We start from the raw sequence: 14535 nt of genomic DNA, 5'->3' as shown, positions 1-14535 counted from the left end.
CCTCCAGGAGCCCAGGGCACATCAACCACCGCCCCAAGACTGGAGCTCAGGCAATTTTTAAGTCAGACAGGCAGTATGACTTTATGCATTGTAGGGACTGGACCCAAGGAGTCCATTCCCTGTCCAACCTTCCTCCCTGCCAGCCTCGGCCAGGTGCCACTCAGGCACTGTGTCCACCTTTGGCAACTGCTTGTGTTTGGTCTTGGGCTTTCAGATCTGGTTAGCTCAGTGTGATGGAAGAGCAGGAGCTGACCTCTGATGTTGGTTCATTGCTTGTTACAGTGCTCCAGGGAGTCTGTAGGACGTGCTGGGGGTCCCTAGCTGGACAGAGGCATTCACCATCTTCCCAGGGTGCTCCAGATACCCTAAGCTCTGTAATCAGCTCTCTTGGACTATCTTGACTGTGATCAGAGAGCAGGACAGCTCTTTACCCTGGCCCTGGAGCAGTCTCTGGCCTTTCAGAAGTGGGCCTTAGAGTCCAAATGTGCAATGGTGATGCTTGTCCTTCCAGGGCAGCAGGAGCAGTGTCAGAGGGCTCTGACATTCATGTGTCTCACTCAGCTCCCCTCTGTGACCTGATTCTTGATTGAACCCAGCATTTATTTACTCAGATGTATGTTTTAATACTCCCTTGTGACCTGGGAGGTCTTGCTTCACCTCACCAAGATATCCTGCTCCTGAGCAGGGGGTCTGAGAGCAGGTTTTTGGGATTGGCTGGGAAGTACTTAGAGGTTTCCACACCTGGGCCAGAAAACTGTAGGCTGACACAGCTTGTCATCTGCTGGGGAAGGACAACCCCAGTGGGAGATGCTTGGCAGGGCTGCAATGATCTGTGTAGGTTTAGGATACCATCTATCCTGCAGATTTGAAGGAGATTATTAGTATGAAATATCCTGAGCCCTCTCTGCCTTTCTTGGGATTTTGCTTCTTATCCACTTCTCTTCTGTGAGAGCAGCCACCTGGCAGCAAACCAACCTCCTGGCTGCAACCCCATGCTCCTACTTCTGCAACTGTGTGTGTCTGCCTTAGCAAAGATCAGGACCACAGCAAACATTTGCCTTTGATGTTACCTTGGAGGAGAAGTCCTGTGGCATGAGGTGGAGAAGTTAGGGGTATCCTGGGAGTGCTGGGGGAGGCTGGGAGAGTACCATGAATTCTGGTGGCTCTTGGGAGAAGCTACAGAGCCATTATACAGGACAGTCCCCCAATGGGGACCTAGAGCTGGCCTGAAGAAGGTAAGTGTTTTCAGTAGATGGGCTTTAAAGAAAATAAAAAATCCTTTCACCAAGTTCTGTCCGATCTCTTTTTCTTTCTTTCTTAGAAAAACTCAGAACGAGCTGTCCTCTACCCACAGTGAATCTCTCCTGTCAGTTTTCTTCTGTCTTAAAAGACAGAATGCTGCTGATGGCTGAACATTCCTGGCCAGCTTCTGTCAGCCTGCTCAGATCAGTCGAGGACAGGCTGCAAGATGCTTGTGGGCAAGAGTTCTGCCTGGCCTTGTGTCGGGATGGGCTGGAAGGGACTGCCAGGGCTTTTGTCTTTTCTGCTGCTCAGACATAATGTTTCTTTGCACTTGTGTGCTGGGATCTTTCAGAGGCACAGCAGACTGGTTTGGGGTGAGCAAAGACAGTGATGCTACTCAGAAATGGCAGAGGAAGAGCCTGCGGCACTGCAGCCTGCGCTACGGGAAGCTGAAACCTCAGGTCATCCGGGAGATGGACTTGCCCAGCCAGGACAATATTTCCCTGACAAGCACAGAGACTCCTCCACCACTCTATGTAGGACCCTGCCAGCTGGGCATGCAAAAGGTGAGAAACCTGGGGCAGAGTCAAGGCCACCCTGAGTTTCCTGCACAATCTCTTTACCGCTTGGGCATCTGCGACCTTTCTGGGGGCTCAGTTCTGCCTGAGCACTTCTGGGCTCTGTGCTCAGGCACTTCTCAAGTCTCAGGTACAGTTTGGCAGGCTCTCTGCTTCAGCAGCCTCTCTCCAGTTTGGTTGGCTGAGATCTCTCAGCTATTTCAGTGGTAGGCTCAGAGCTGTGTTTGTCCTGTTGTGACTGTGGTGCTGATTAGAGCTGTGCAGCGCGTCCAAATGCTCTCAGCTTGGGCTTTTTTGCTGCCATTTTGCAGGACAAAATGGTATTGCACACAGAGTAGCCAGTATCCTGGACCCCAAATACAGTAGGAGGCCTGATATCACTCAGGACACTTGGCTCCTTGTCCCAAGCAGAGTGCAGGCAGTAGCACAGCTATGGTCCTCAAAGCCATCTGTTCATGTTTTAGGGCTTTACAAAGTGTTCCATGCATCAGCAGTACTACAGCTCTACTCACAGGTCCTCAGGAATTATTTTGAGTGCCTGCGAAAGCCATCTGATAGCCCTCTAATACCTTCAAGTGTGACCCCAGAGGACAAGACCCAGTCAGGCACATCCAGTTACCAGCACTTCAGAACTCACCTGCAGTAAGCTCAGCAGCAGGAATCCATGGGGTTGATCACTGGGCCTTAGTGAATCCCACTGGGGCAAGTGGGGCCTCAAATTCCTTCCAGAGCAGGTTGGTCTGTGTCCTGATGCCTGGCTGCATCACTGAAGCAGAGGTGGATATTGTGCATCTCTTAATCAAGTTTCACCTTTTTGTGCTCTTTATCCTTTTCTTACCAGCTGAAGTGTCTTGTAGTTAGTCACTGGTCATAGGAGGCTCAGAAATGTTGTTGGGCTCAATGGTATCAGGAGTTGCAAGCCCATAAAGATTCCTACTGAGTGTTCAACTGTGGATTAAAAACAAGCTCATACAACATTAGGATAGGGCATTTATGTCCTAGGGAAACTACAGCTGTGATGATGTAAGGACAGAGGCAAGGTTTGTAGCTGAAGGCAATATTTTCATTAGGTTGATTTGTGTGTTTGAAAGAAGTAAGAGCTTTGGCCTGAAGAGCCCCAGAGAAGGACTCACAGCTCCCGGAAGCTTGCCTGCTTTTTCCAGCTGTTGTAACTTCATTAATGGAAGCAGATGTAAATAGACAGTTAAGCTTCAACAGCTGGGCTGTCCACTCCCAGGAAGGAAACGAGGTGAAGAAAGAGCATGGCTCTTTTCTGGGATTTTTTAAACTCCTGTTCAGACAGCACATTCTCTGACTGCAGAACTCACTGGCACAGGAGATGATTGAAACCAAGAGCTTAGGGAGGGCTAAAGGAGACTGGAGTCTTCTCTGGGTGAAAATAGGCACAGAATCACAGAATCAGCCAGGTAGGAAAGGACCTCTGTGGTCATTAAGAACCCTTAATCCACTACCACTGTGGTTCCCAGATCATGGCACTGAGTGCCACATCAGTCTCTTTTTTTAAAAACATCCAGGGACGGAGAATCCACCCCCTCCCTTGTTGGCGTATACCCACAAGAGAAAAAAAATAAAAGAAAAAGGCAGGGGGAGAGGTTTGAGGACTTAGGGTTTCAGGCTTGCATTTAGGGCTGAGCTTGCAACACGATCCCATATCTCCATGTTGTAGCATTCCTTGTTGGGCTGTCCAGCCTGGTGCCAGCTGATCCGAGGTGCCGGGCTGGTGTCACTGGAAGGAGGAGGGTGTGGTCTGGAAGGGTTCTGATGGGTTTCTTCTCTTGGCAGATCATAGACCCCTTGGCCCGTGGCCGAGCTTTCCGTATGGCCGAGGACAACGATGGCTGCAGCATCCCCCACACCCCCATCACCCCCGGGGCCACCTCCCTCTGCTCCTTCACCAGCTCCCGCTCAGGCTTCAATCGCCTCCCGCGCCGCCGCAAACGCGAATCCGTCGCCAAAATGAGCTTCCGAGCAGCTGCAGCTTTGGTGAAGGTACTGGGGGAGGGCAGGGAGCAGCCTGGGGGATCTGCCCGGAGAGAAGGGTAGGAGGGAGGGAGAGAAGGAGGGAAGGAGCTGCTGAGCAGAGGGGATGCAGGGAGTCAGCAGTGGTGGGAAAGGAACAATCTCCTGAATGTTGTGTTCATCTCCTGAACACGGTTGTGTTTCAGCCGTGTGTCTAGGAAGCAGGATTTGCAAGAAACAAGGATGATGGCTAAGCTTTGGTACAGGTCTTCCTTTCTGTTTATTGGTTTTGATTCCCACAGCCAGCAGCCTTAGAGTGTTCCAGCAGGTCCAGTTCAGCCTGCCCAGACCCTCTGGCTGGTCCATCTGCACCGGGTCAGTAGTCACAAAAGAGCAGAAGTACCAGAGGCTCGTAGTATGCAAGTCTCTTCAACCTGCCATGTGTCCACTTTCCTGGGCCCAGTGAGCTTTTTGCTGTGTCCAGCACCACCTGTCCCTGTGGTTTGGTCAGACATTGTACAACAGGTGGCAGAGGAGCATGTTGCAAGCCTCACCCATGGGAGAGATGGGCACTGTGGGTCGAGAAGTGGGGTAACACTCGAGTCTCACCAGGAAGGTGTCACACATCAGCAGGTCTGCTGTGCTCCACACGCAGGTGTGAATCAGCTCAGCACTTGGGCTCCCTGTGCACCGGCTGAGGTGTCCCTGTGGAGTGCTGGGGTTCAGGTTCCTGGCAGTGACTCCATGCCACTTTCTCTGGCTGCAGGGACGCTCTGTGAAGGACAGCACCCTGAGGAGGGCTCAGCGGCGCAGCTTCACCCCAGCAAGTTTCCTGGAGGAGGACACGGTGGATTTTCCAGATGAGCTTGACACTTCTTTCTTTGCTCGGGTGAGGGGCAGGGCTCTGGGGTGGGACTGGCACCACAGGCAGTGCAAGACTCCAGGTCTGGCAGTGCCAGAGAGTGGCACTGCTTTCTGCAGTCTCACATGTGGTGTCTGACGTCTGGTGCTGACACCTTCTGATGGGACTCTTGTTTTCCTGCCCAGGAAGGAGTCCTTCATGAGGAACTCTCCACTTACCCAGATGAAGTGTTCGAGTCGCCATCAGAAGCTGCAATCAAAGATGCTGAGGTGAAACCTCTGGATCAGACAGACCTCACAGGTGGTGCCTTGGACAAAAATGAGCTTGAAAGAAGCCACTTGCTACTGTGAGTATCTTCCTGGAAGCTGCCAAAGCTTAACGTGGGGTGGCCAACCCATTAAGGGTGGCACCTCCTGCATGGAGGAAGCCAGGATCTGAGTGCTGTGGGTGCTTGGTGCAGAGCTCAGAGTGGTGCCCAGTGGGTTTTCTTTAAACCCAGCTTAAGACCTCCTGCCCCAGCTACTCATGTATGTGAAAGGTGACTCTGGGGCCATCCCTGCAGTCTCTACAATAAATTCCAGCCTCATGTGATGTGTTCTGGAGACTGTAGCAAGCCTTGAGGAAACTAAAGACTAAATCAGCTGTGAGGATGCTGGGGGCCCAGCCTTTGGCTATGGAGAACACAGCAAAGACCAGAAGGCTGTTTCCATTGGCACTGTCACCAGGAACTTTGTCTTGCTTCAAGCAGCTGTGTGAAGCTTTGCTGGGTGTCGAGCTGGGCCACATTCCTCACTTGAAAGGAGGGAAAGGTGTGGCACTGATGCTGAGAGCCCTACAAATATGTGGGTGGTACTGTGCTGTGTGCCTGGATTTTTTCCACCTGAGTAACTGGTACTGAGTAATTGCTCTGTGTCGTTTCCGAGTCAGCTCTAGCTTAGCTGGCAGCTCACCCCAGCAGAGAGCTCCTCTGGGTGTGAACATGCAGCAGACAGGGAGGTCCTTGTTGTGGTTCTTCTGCTCACAGCCCATCTTGCTGTGTTGGTGCTTTCCCTTCAAGTGCTTCCAAGAACTTGACTCAGTCTTAACATAAGTGGAGGCAGCAAATGGTGGGAGTTTGTTGTCACTCCTCTGAGATGGTCTCATTTGTCCTGGCTCCATTTGGATCTCCTTAAATAGTTTTATATACTGAGGAAAATACATTTCTTTCACACTTCAGAGAACTCTTATCAGAATCATACTCAGGAGTCCTTTTAGGTGACCGGGTGTTTATTTTGGCATAGGCTGACAGCACAGCACTGGAAACACTGAGAAACAACATATCTGTAACAAAGAAAGCACTTGAACTCAGGGCAAGAGAAGGCTGCAGTGCAATTGGCACATCCAGCTTTATAGAAATACATCTTCTGCAAGGTGCAATGTTGAAAATAGCTGAAGTTTTACAGCAGGTTTTTTTCTTTTGGCTACAGAGGTTCAGAATCTCCCTCATCCTGTTGCTTGCCAATACTTCAGAGCTGCCATGGTCTCTCCAAGATGCTCTGGTGATCTTTCAGAAACAAGTTTGTCAGCTGGTTTCTTTTAGCACTTCTGACAGCTGCTGTCCTGGTGCAGAGGGGATCATTTAGGAGACCAGGGGAGGTGAACTGGACCAGTGCACGTGTCAGGGACTCAGGGATGTGCTTACTCCAGTGCTAGGCAGTGAGCGAGGGTGAGGTGGTGGGTAGTGTGTTTTGGGTTTGGTTTTTTTTTAAAGTCAGAGCCTAAATGCTGTATAGGTGGCTTCCAGACTTCTGCTTGAGAGCAAAGAAATACAAAACCATTTGAATATGACAGGGAGTGACAGAGCAGGTTCTGTTCACCAGCAACAATCATTGCACTCTCCGTTTTGGTTAAAAAATCCCTCCTTTAGACAGTGATGCTTGGGATTTTTACTCCGTTGCTGAGGCCTGGTTTTGATTTCTCCTGCAAACTGAGTGCATCAGTGCAGATAAAGAGGGGAGCAGAAGGGATCCTGAAGGGGTGACTGGCCCAGCTTGCAGGCTGCCAGGCAGAGGGAAACCACCTCTCTCCCGCTTGCGATTTCAGCCCCCTGGAGCGCGGCTGGAGGAAGCAGAAGGACGGAGCCCTGGCCCAGCCCAAGGTGCGTTTGAGGCAGGAGGTGGTGAGTGTCAGTCCCCAGAAGCGTGGCCAGCGCATCGCTGTCCCTGTCAGGAAGCTCTTTGCCAAGGAGAAGAGGCCCTACGGGCTGGGCATGGTGGGGAAGCTGACCAACCGCACCTACCGCAAGCGCATCGACAGCTACGTCAAGCGGCAGATCGAGGACATGGATGATCACAGGTGAGAGCTGCAGGCACAGAGAGGTCCCAGAAAAACACCCCTGAGAGGGGTTGCTGTTGCCCCTTGGTGACTCGGGTGGCATTGCCTCGGGGTGGGGGGGTGAAACTCGCTGCTGGCACGACCCAGGCTGAGGCCCTGAAGCAAGGCAGCAGCACCCCGGCAGCACCGGGAGGACACCCTGCTCCTGGCATTGCTGGGGGTGTCTCTGCTGCCTGCAGGGACTTCACTTCTCTGCCCCACCCTCTGGTGATCACAGAATCATCCAGGCTGGAAGGGACCTCTGAGATCATCAAGTCCAACCCTTGATCCACTCCCCCTGTGGTTCCCAGCCCATGGCACTCAGTGCCACATTCAGTCTCTTCTTAAAAACCTCCAGGGATGGACACCCCCTCCCTGGGCAGCCCATTCCAATGCCTGATCACCCTCTCTGGAAAGAATTTTTTCTTAATATCCAACCCAAACCTCCCCTGGCAGAGCTTAAGCCCATGCCCTCTTGTCTGACAGAGCCTGACCCCCCTGGCTCCAACCTCCTTTCAGGGAGTTGTTGAGAGTGGTGAGGTCTCCCCTGAGTCTCCTCTTCTCCAGACTAAACAAGCAAATGATGAGCAGGAAGGCTCTGGTGTTCCTGCTTCAGATCCGTCCCCTAAAGTCATTATTTCAGACAAACACACTTTGGCATCAGGCTTTTGAGTTCTCATGGGTGTTTTCTTGGGAAAAAGTGGCTTGTCCATTGTCATGGGGGAGTCAAAGCAAAGAGAGTCTATCTGCCAGCAAGACCTTAGGTCGTTGCCTCCAGTTTTGTCCATCCCTGGGTGATCCTGGCCAGATTCTGCAGAGATTCCTGGGGAAAACCAGCAGCTTTTGGCTTGTGTTCTGTGAGTAGAGGTCATATGTCTGGGCTTCTGCCTCTGAACTTTTCCCTTTCCTTCTCTCCAGGCCGTTCTTCACTTACTGGGTCACCTTTGTGCATTCTCTCATCACCATCCTCGCTGTCTGCATCTACGGCATCGCCCCTGTGGGATTCTCACAGCATGAAACTGTTGATTCAGTAAGTAAATCCCCTTAATTTGTCTGACTGTTGCACCCTCCAGCTACTGGCTCTTGTGTCATGGTCTTCAGCATGCTGCCTGTTTGCCTGAGGACCCTTGGGGAGCTGCCTGCAGTGTCCCTGTGAGCCCCCACACCACCTTCTCTCTCCACTGCAACCACTTTGCTCTTGACATCAAATTCTATCTGGCACAGAGTATGGTGGGCTCTTTGCAGGCTCTGGTTGTGTTTGGGCTGGGAGCCCTTTCAAACAGCTTGTTCCCCTCCTGGTGGAGACCAGGAGGATGGTCATGGCAGGGAAAGATTTCCAACCTGGCTTAAGTTTTTGCAGCAGTTGCAGGATTTTGCTTCTGCCGGTAGCAAAACTGACCTGTCTGACTTTGAGAGCTGATTTTCAAGCTCTTTTGTGGCTTTCCCATGTGTTGCTAAAGCTCTCTGGGGTACATATCCCTGCTCCATGCTGGGAATGCCTTGGGGAGCTTCTCACCTACATGTCTGACAGCTTTCAGAGCACTGTCACCAGCACCCAGGCCTACGCTGCCAGTGGGTGCTGCTCATGCTTCTGAGCTGTGTGAGGCTTTCTGCAGGCTCTCAAGCCACTCCAGATCTCTAGGGGCTTCTTGAAAGTTGAAGTAGCAACAATAAGCATTCTAAATGAAATCTTAAGATGAAGGTGCCCACGTCTTGATGGGGGTTTTCTCATGATCCTGCACAGGACCAGTTTAAGAGAACCAAGTGCTCAGTCACTGGCTGTGGGGATTTCTGTTCCTCCTAGGTGCTATTTTCAGCAGACCCTGCAGTTTGCCCTTCTGACCCTCTGGGCTCATGGGGCGCTCACTTTCTCTCCTTGCAGGTCTTGCGAAACAGAGGAGTTTATGAAAATGTCAAATATGTTCAGCAGGAAAACTTCTGGATTGGCCCCAGCTCAGTAAGTGCCATTGGCTGGGACTGTTGGGGGGCTCTTGGGGGGCTGCACACTGCAGCTGTGCCACCCCTAGGACCAGAGCCTTCTGCTCTTTGGAGCTTGGTGCTAGCAGCTGACACGGGTTGGTTGGACTTCTGACAAGGCTCTGCCATGACTGGGGAGTTCCCAGCCCCAACCACTCTGCAGAATGGGCTGCCTGGGGGCTGGGATGGACCTTGGCACTCCTGCTTTGCACCCTGTTCCTACAAAGCCAAGTATGTGGCTAGAGAAAACGCAGGAGTTGCATGGTGTGTGACAGCTTTCCCTGATGCCATTCTCCCTGGGAAAAGCTGTCATATCCTAAAGTTTCCTTTCCCAGCCACAGCACTGGCCCTTCTGGGGCCATGAGCAAGGAAATCCCTGAATTTTTGTTCTGGGCTTGCCTTCTTCAAAGCAAATATTGACAGTATGCCTGATGTGTGTGGGCTTCAGCATGCAGGACTCGCCTCTGGTGGGGTCGCCCCTTGCGGTTCCCCCAGGCAGCTCTGCCCCAGGCAATTGTTGCCTGTCTCTTGACTGAGCTGAGTGTTCCCATCTCTCTGCCAGGAGGCCCTGATCCACCTAGGGGCCAAGTTCTCCCCATGCATGAGGCAGGACCAGCAAGTGCACAGCTTCATCAGTGCCAAGAGGGAGAAGGAGAAGCACTCTGCTTGCTGCGTGCGCAACGACAAATCGGGCTGCGTCCAGACCTCGGAGGAGGAATGCTCAGTGAGTCTGCTGGCCACTTCCCTGCTGGCTCTGCAGGCTCAAGGCCACTTCTGTTGAGGCTTCTCCCACCTTGGGATTCACAGTGACACCTCTCCTCTCTCCTGCAGTCCACGCTGGCCGTGTGGGTGAAGTGGCCCCATCACCCCAGCACCCCAATGCTGGCAGGAAGCAAGAGGCAGTTTGGGTCTGTTTGTCATCAGGACCCCAGGTAGGTCCTGCCATCCTTGCTGGGGACAGGGCTACTGTGACAACAGAGTCAGAGAGGCCAGGCCAGTTGATTGCTGGATGGGACAGGAGCTGCTCTGGAGACCGAGGGTCATGAAGGCAGTGATGCTCCTGCCTGCCCTGATGGCTGCAGGGGAGGCTGAAGCAGAGTGTGATGATGGTTCTGTTGGGCCCTTGTCTCCATTGTCAGCTGCTCACCTGCTCAGTGGCCTGTCGTGAGCTGTGGGTACCTTCCCTCACCCCTCTGCCCCTCCTCACCTGCTCCCTACCCAGGCTCCCTTCGTGGGGTACAGCACACATCCCAGCACACCTCTGCCCTAGAGCTCTGCTGACTGCCACTCAGTCACTCTGGGCTGAGGTGTGGGGCTGAATGCCCACCTTTGGGGTTGTATCCACCTGGAAAGGGCCAGGAGCTGGGTAGCTGTGTGCTCTCAGGCTGTGCTGAAGCTGTGATCCCTGCTGAAAGGAGGCAGTGGCTTTGATCAGCACAGCCTGGGCTGCTCTGATGTGGGACATCACCAACCCCTGGCCAGGGACAGAGGGGAGCTGTGGGACTGGGGAAAGGGACACTGGGCTGGGTCCCTAGGGGATCCTGCCTGCTGCTGTTTCTCAGGCTGGTGTCTGCTTTCTGTTGCTGCAGGGTATGTGAGCAGCCAGCCTCCATGGAGCCACACGAGTGGCCAGATGACATCACCAAATGGCCAGTGAGCATCGCCCGTGGCACGGGGCCTCCACAGGCAGCTGGAATGTGGCATTGGCATCACTCTGCAGACACAGCTGTGCTGGTGGAAAGGGGAGGGGGGAGTCTCTGCTGCAGCCTCCTGCTCTTTCACAAACATTAGAGCAGGGCAGCCATGGCTTTGGCCAACAGAAGTTCCCCTGTGCCAACTACAGCCCTGGGCCCTGCCAGTAATGGGGTGGCTGGACACCAACTCAGCCCTGAGGCTGTTTTTTTTTTCCCTTGGTGAAAGGTGTTGATTGAGGCTCCAATGGCTCAGGCAGATGGGCTGTCAGGCACCATCCTGCTGGCATGGGAAGGCCCTGGGAGGCCTGTGTCTGTGGGACTGGCTTATCCCCAACATTTGGACATTTGACACTACTCAGGCAACAAGCAAAGCCCTGGCTGTTCTGACTGCAGCCTGTGTTCCTTTCCCAGATCTGCACAAAAAACAGTGCTGGGAACTACACCAACCACCTTCACATGGACTGTGTGATTACAGGCAGGCCCTGCTGCATTGGGACCAAAGGAAGGTAAGGAGATGGAGAGGCCTGGATGGAGAGGGGATGCTTGTTGGGGTGAGACACAGAGGGCCCTTTTCAGGTTGTGAACACAACCATTTGTCCTTCCCACACACAGCCCAGAGCCCTGCTGGGAAGGGGAGTTGGACAGGGAGCCACGATGGGTCTCCCAGACAGGGCAGGACTCTGGGATGAGCAGGAGGTAACAGCCAGCCCCAGATCCCTAGGGATTAAATACTTTTCTGGGGAGTTCTGCACTTTTCCTTGGGGATAACCAGCTTGGTCCTGACAGGATGATCGGCCCCAGCCTGGAGTCCCTGAGCACTCCAGATGATGTCAGGAAACAATAAGCTCTGGGTTTGCCAGGGAGGAAGATGCTGTTCTTACTCATGTTGTTCTTCAGCTTGAGTAGCTACCTGTACCTGGTAAATAGCTCAGCTTTAGCACTTGTTTTGGAGCCCCTGTATCAAGGGTGTTTGTTAGACTGTGGAGGTGACTCAGGCTTGAGTGGGGGAGGAAAGCAGGAGGAGTGAACAGAGAGTGCCCTGGGCTGAAATGCAGTATTAGTGCATCTGTTGCAGAGACACTACAGCATGTCAGGGGCAGCTGAAGGTATCAGTTCTCCTAGGAAGACTTGGGATGAGTGGAGGGCACAGGGTGTTCTGTTGTGCCTTCTCCATGTGACTGTTTCCTTGTTTTGATGACTTGTGCCTTCTCTAGGTGTGAAATAACCTCCCGGGAGTATTGTGAATTTATGCGGGGCTATTTCCACGAGGAGGCAACACTCTGCTCTCAGGTAAGTGTGGAGTTTGGGGGGTTGTATCATTGCCCATCTCCATCCTATTCTACTTGGTAAGATCTGGGGGTGACTGTGCTGCAGTGTAGGTGTGAGTCCTGTGTCCTGTCCCACCCCTGAGCCCAAGGGAAGAAGGTGCTGCTGCAGGCTGGAGTGGCAGAGCTGGCTGCATCTGTGCCCCTTTGGAGATCAGTTTAGGACCTGGGCTGGCAGCTGCCAAAACCCAACACAAGCCTGCTGGGGAAGCAGCAGGATGCAGCTTCCCTGCTCACTGCTGAGCAGATGCAGGTGGCAATTTGGGCAAGCATTTGGATGAAGAATGGAAGCATAAAGCTGCCCCGGGGAGTGGGTGTGTTGTGTTTGACTTGTGTTGGATGCAAGGGTTGGGACTTGGTGAAGTGGAGATGAGCAGGGAAAGCCTGAGCTAACTGCAGTCCCAGCTATGCTGGCCACCACTGGCCTCACCACCCCACTTCTGCTCTCCCAGGTGCACTGCATGGATGATGTCTGTGGGCTCCTCCCTTTCCTAAATCCAGAAGTCCCTGACCAGTTCTACCGCCTCTGGCTTTCACTCTTCCTCCATGCTGGGTAAGCATAGGTGTCAAACTTCCACTCCCTGTCTGGAGAAACCCTGGGACTGCAGTGAAGTTTGTTCTGGTAGCCCCTTCCCTGAGGGACACGGGGGGATGAACTGCTGAGGTTTTCCATGCTGTGGAATGGTAAGGGAGGGATATCAGAGGGATGGGCAAGGCCAGACAAGGAGCTCTTGGCAAGACTCAGCAAAGAGCACAAGGACAGGGGTGCCTTGGGTGGCTGCTGCTTCAGTTGCTGTACTCTGAACTTGGCAGGATCCTGCACTGTCTGGTTTCAGTCTGTTTCCAAATGACAATCCTGAGGGACCTGGAGAAGCTGGCAGGATGGCATCGCATCTCTATCATCTACCTGCTCAGTGGCATCACTGGGAACCTTGCCAGTGCAATATTTCTACCCTACAGAGCAGAGGTGGGTCTCCTGCAGACACCAGAACTGGGCTCATCTCTGCAGCATGGGCTTTGTGTGCAGATGTGCTGCTAGAAGACAGCACCACAACCACCCTATAGCTGCTGGGCAGGAACATCCCCCAGACTAACCTGGGCTTTCCCACTGACTGCCCCACTCTGGCTGCAGTAATCAACTGGGGGGGTTTGTCCAGCCCCAGGGTAAGAGATGCTGCTGACAGGCTGAGAATTGAGAGCTGCAGCTGGTGCCAGAGACCCTCCACGCTGGAGAAAGGGGGCAAAGAGCAGAGCTCACCTGTCCCAGACTGCTCAGAACTGTCCCTGTGCCACAGCTGGAGATGTCTGATGTGACAATCCAGCTTCAATTGAGAAGACTGTGTGGCAGGACCTTGAAGATTATCTTCCAAGTCTTTCAGTGAGGAAAAAGTCCATGGTGGGTGGATTGCCTTCAAGGGCTTCCCCCCCTCTGGTGACTTAAACCACATCTGCTTTCCTTCAATATCAAATCTGTTCTGGTGTCTCACACCTACCTTGATCCTAAATCAAACCAGGCCCCTAATTCCTTGAACACCAAGTAAGGATGAAGTTGCAGGCTATGGCATCTCTTTCCCAAGCAACTTTGAACCAGGGGTTGAGTAACAAATAACTCCAGTGCCTGGAGCTGCCTGCAGAAGCCATGCAGATGGCATTTGCCCCGTGTTAACTGTAATGCTCTTCTTCTGCAGGTTGGCCCTGCAGGCTCCCAGTTTGGGATTCTGGCCTGCCTCTTCGTGGAGCTCTTCCAGAGTTGGCAAATCCTGGCACGCCCATGGAGGGCTTTCTTCAAGCTGCTGGCTGTGGTGCTCTTTCTTTTTGCCTTTGGCCTCCTGCCTTGGATTGATAATTTTGCTCACATTTCAGGATTTATCAGTGGTTTCTTCCTCTCCTTTGCCTTCCTGCCCTACATTAGCTTTGGGAAGTTTGATTTATATAGGAAACGGTGCCAAATTATAGTTTTCCAGCTCATCTTCATTGCACTCTTCTCAGGACTTGTGATTCTGTTCTATTTCTACCCCATCAAGTGCGAGTGGTGCGAGTTCCTGACCTGCATCCCATTCACAGACAAATTCTGTGAGAAATACGACCTGGATGCACAGCTCCACTGAAAGGCAAGGCCTGGCCTCTCCAGCAGGCACTGGGGATGGACTTGTCTTTGCATCTGCTGTGCCAGTTCCATGGGGACAAAGCCTCTAATACAGTGACACTTCTAACCCTGCCCATGGTTAATTTAAATTGTCTCCTTAGCACTTGGCAGGCATGTTTTTGCCTTATCTCAGAAGACTCTGAAAACAGAATGTTTGTGCCTTGTTCAATTGTATTGAACCTTTTCTGCTGCCATTATTTTTATTACACTAGTTTCAATACTACATTTTTAACCAGAGTTGTTTACTACTGCTAAGGTGGTGATTAAATGGTAAGGTAGCGTTTTAGCTACTGTTAATTGTTCTGCACAGTCTGTGGCTATGTTTGTTCCTTTATCTCACCCATGCTGTTCCAGGTCTGAGTAGAACCAATCTTTCTCT

At 52.6% G+C, this 14535-nt stretch overlaps 1 protein-coding gene across 7 annotated transcripts in view; it reads left to right on the top strand.

Moving 5' to 3' along the window:
* Positions 1-14463, top strand: part of RHBDF1 (rhomboid 5 homolog 1) — a 58798-nt gene extending 44335 nt beyond the window's left edge. For all 7 annotated transcript variants that reach the window (XM_071761379.1, XM_071761375.1, XM_071761376.1 and 4 more), the window contains 15 exons: positions 1595-1808; positions 3624-3830; positions 4567-4689; positions 4848-5008; positions 6745-6996; positions 7933-8044; positions 8897-8971; positions 9554-9715; positions 9823-9923; positions 10581-10644; positions 11097-11191; positions 11900-11975; positions 12463-12563; positions 12824-12977; positions 13699-14463. In XM_071761379.1, coding sequence (XP_071617480.1) covers positions 1595-1808; positions 3624-3830; positions 4567-4689; positions 4848-5008; positions 6745-6996; positions 7933-8044; positions 8897-8971; positions 9554-9715; positions 9823-9923; positions 10581-10644; positions 11097-11191; positions 11900-11975; positions 12463-12563; positions 12824-12977; positions 13699-14118 — 2317 coding nt within the window. In that variant the 3' untranslated portion in view covers positions 14119-14463. The remainder of the gene's footprint in view (positions 1-1594; positions 1809-3623; positions 3831-4566; positions 4690-4847; positions 5009-6744; positions 6997-7932; positions 8045-8896; positions 8972-9553; positions 9716-9822; positions 9924-10580; positions 10645-11096; positions 11192-11899; positions 11976-12462; positions 12564-12823; positions 12978-13698) is intronic.
* The last annotated feature ends 72 nt before the right edge of the window (positions 14464-14535 follow it).

This window comes from Heliangelus exortis, chromosome 17 (genome assembly GCF_036169615.1).
Source record: "Heliangelus exortis chromosome 17, bHelExo1.hap1, whole genome shotgun sequence".
Classification (NCBI taxonomy): Eukaryota; Metazoa; Chordata; class Aves; order Apodiformes; family Trochilidae; genus Heliangelus; species Heliangelus exortis.
This window is presented reverse-complemented; position numbering and strand designations above follow the sequence as displayed.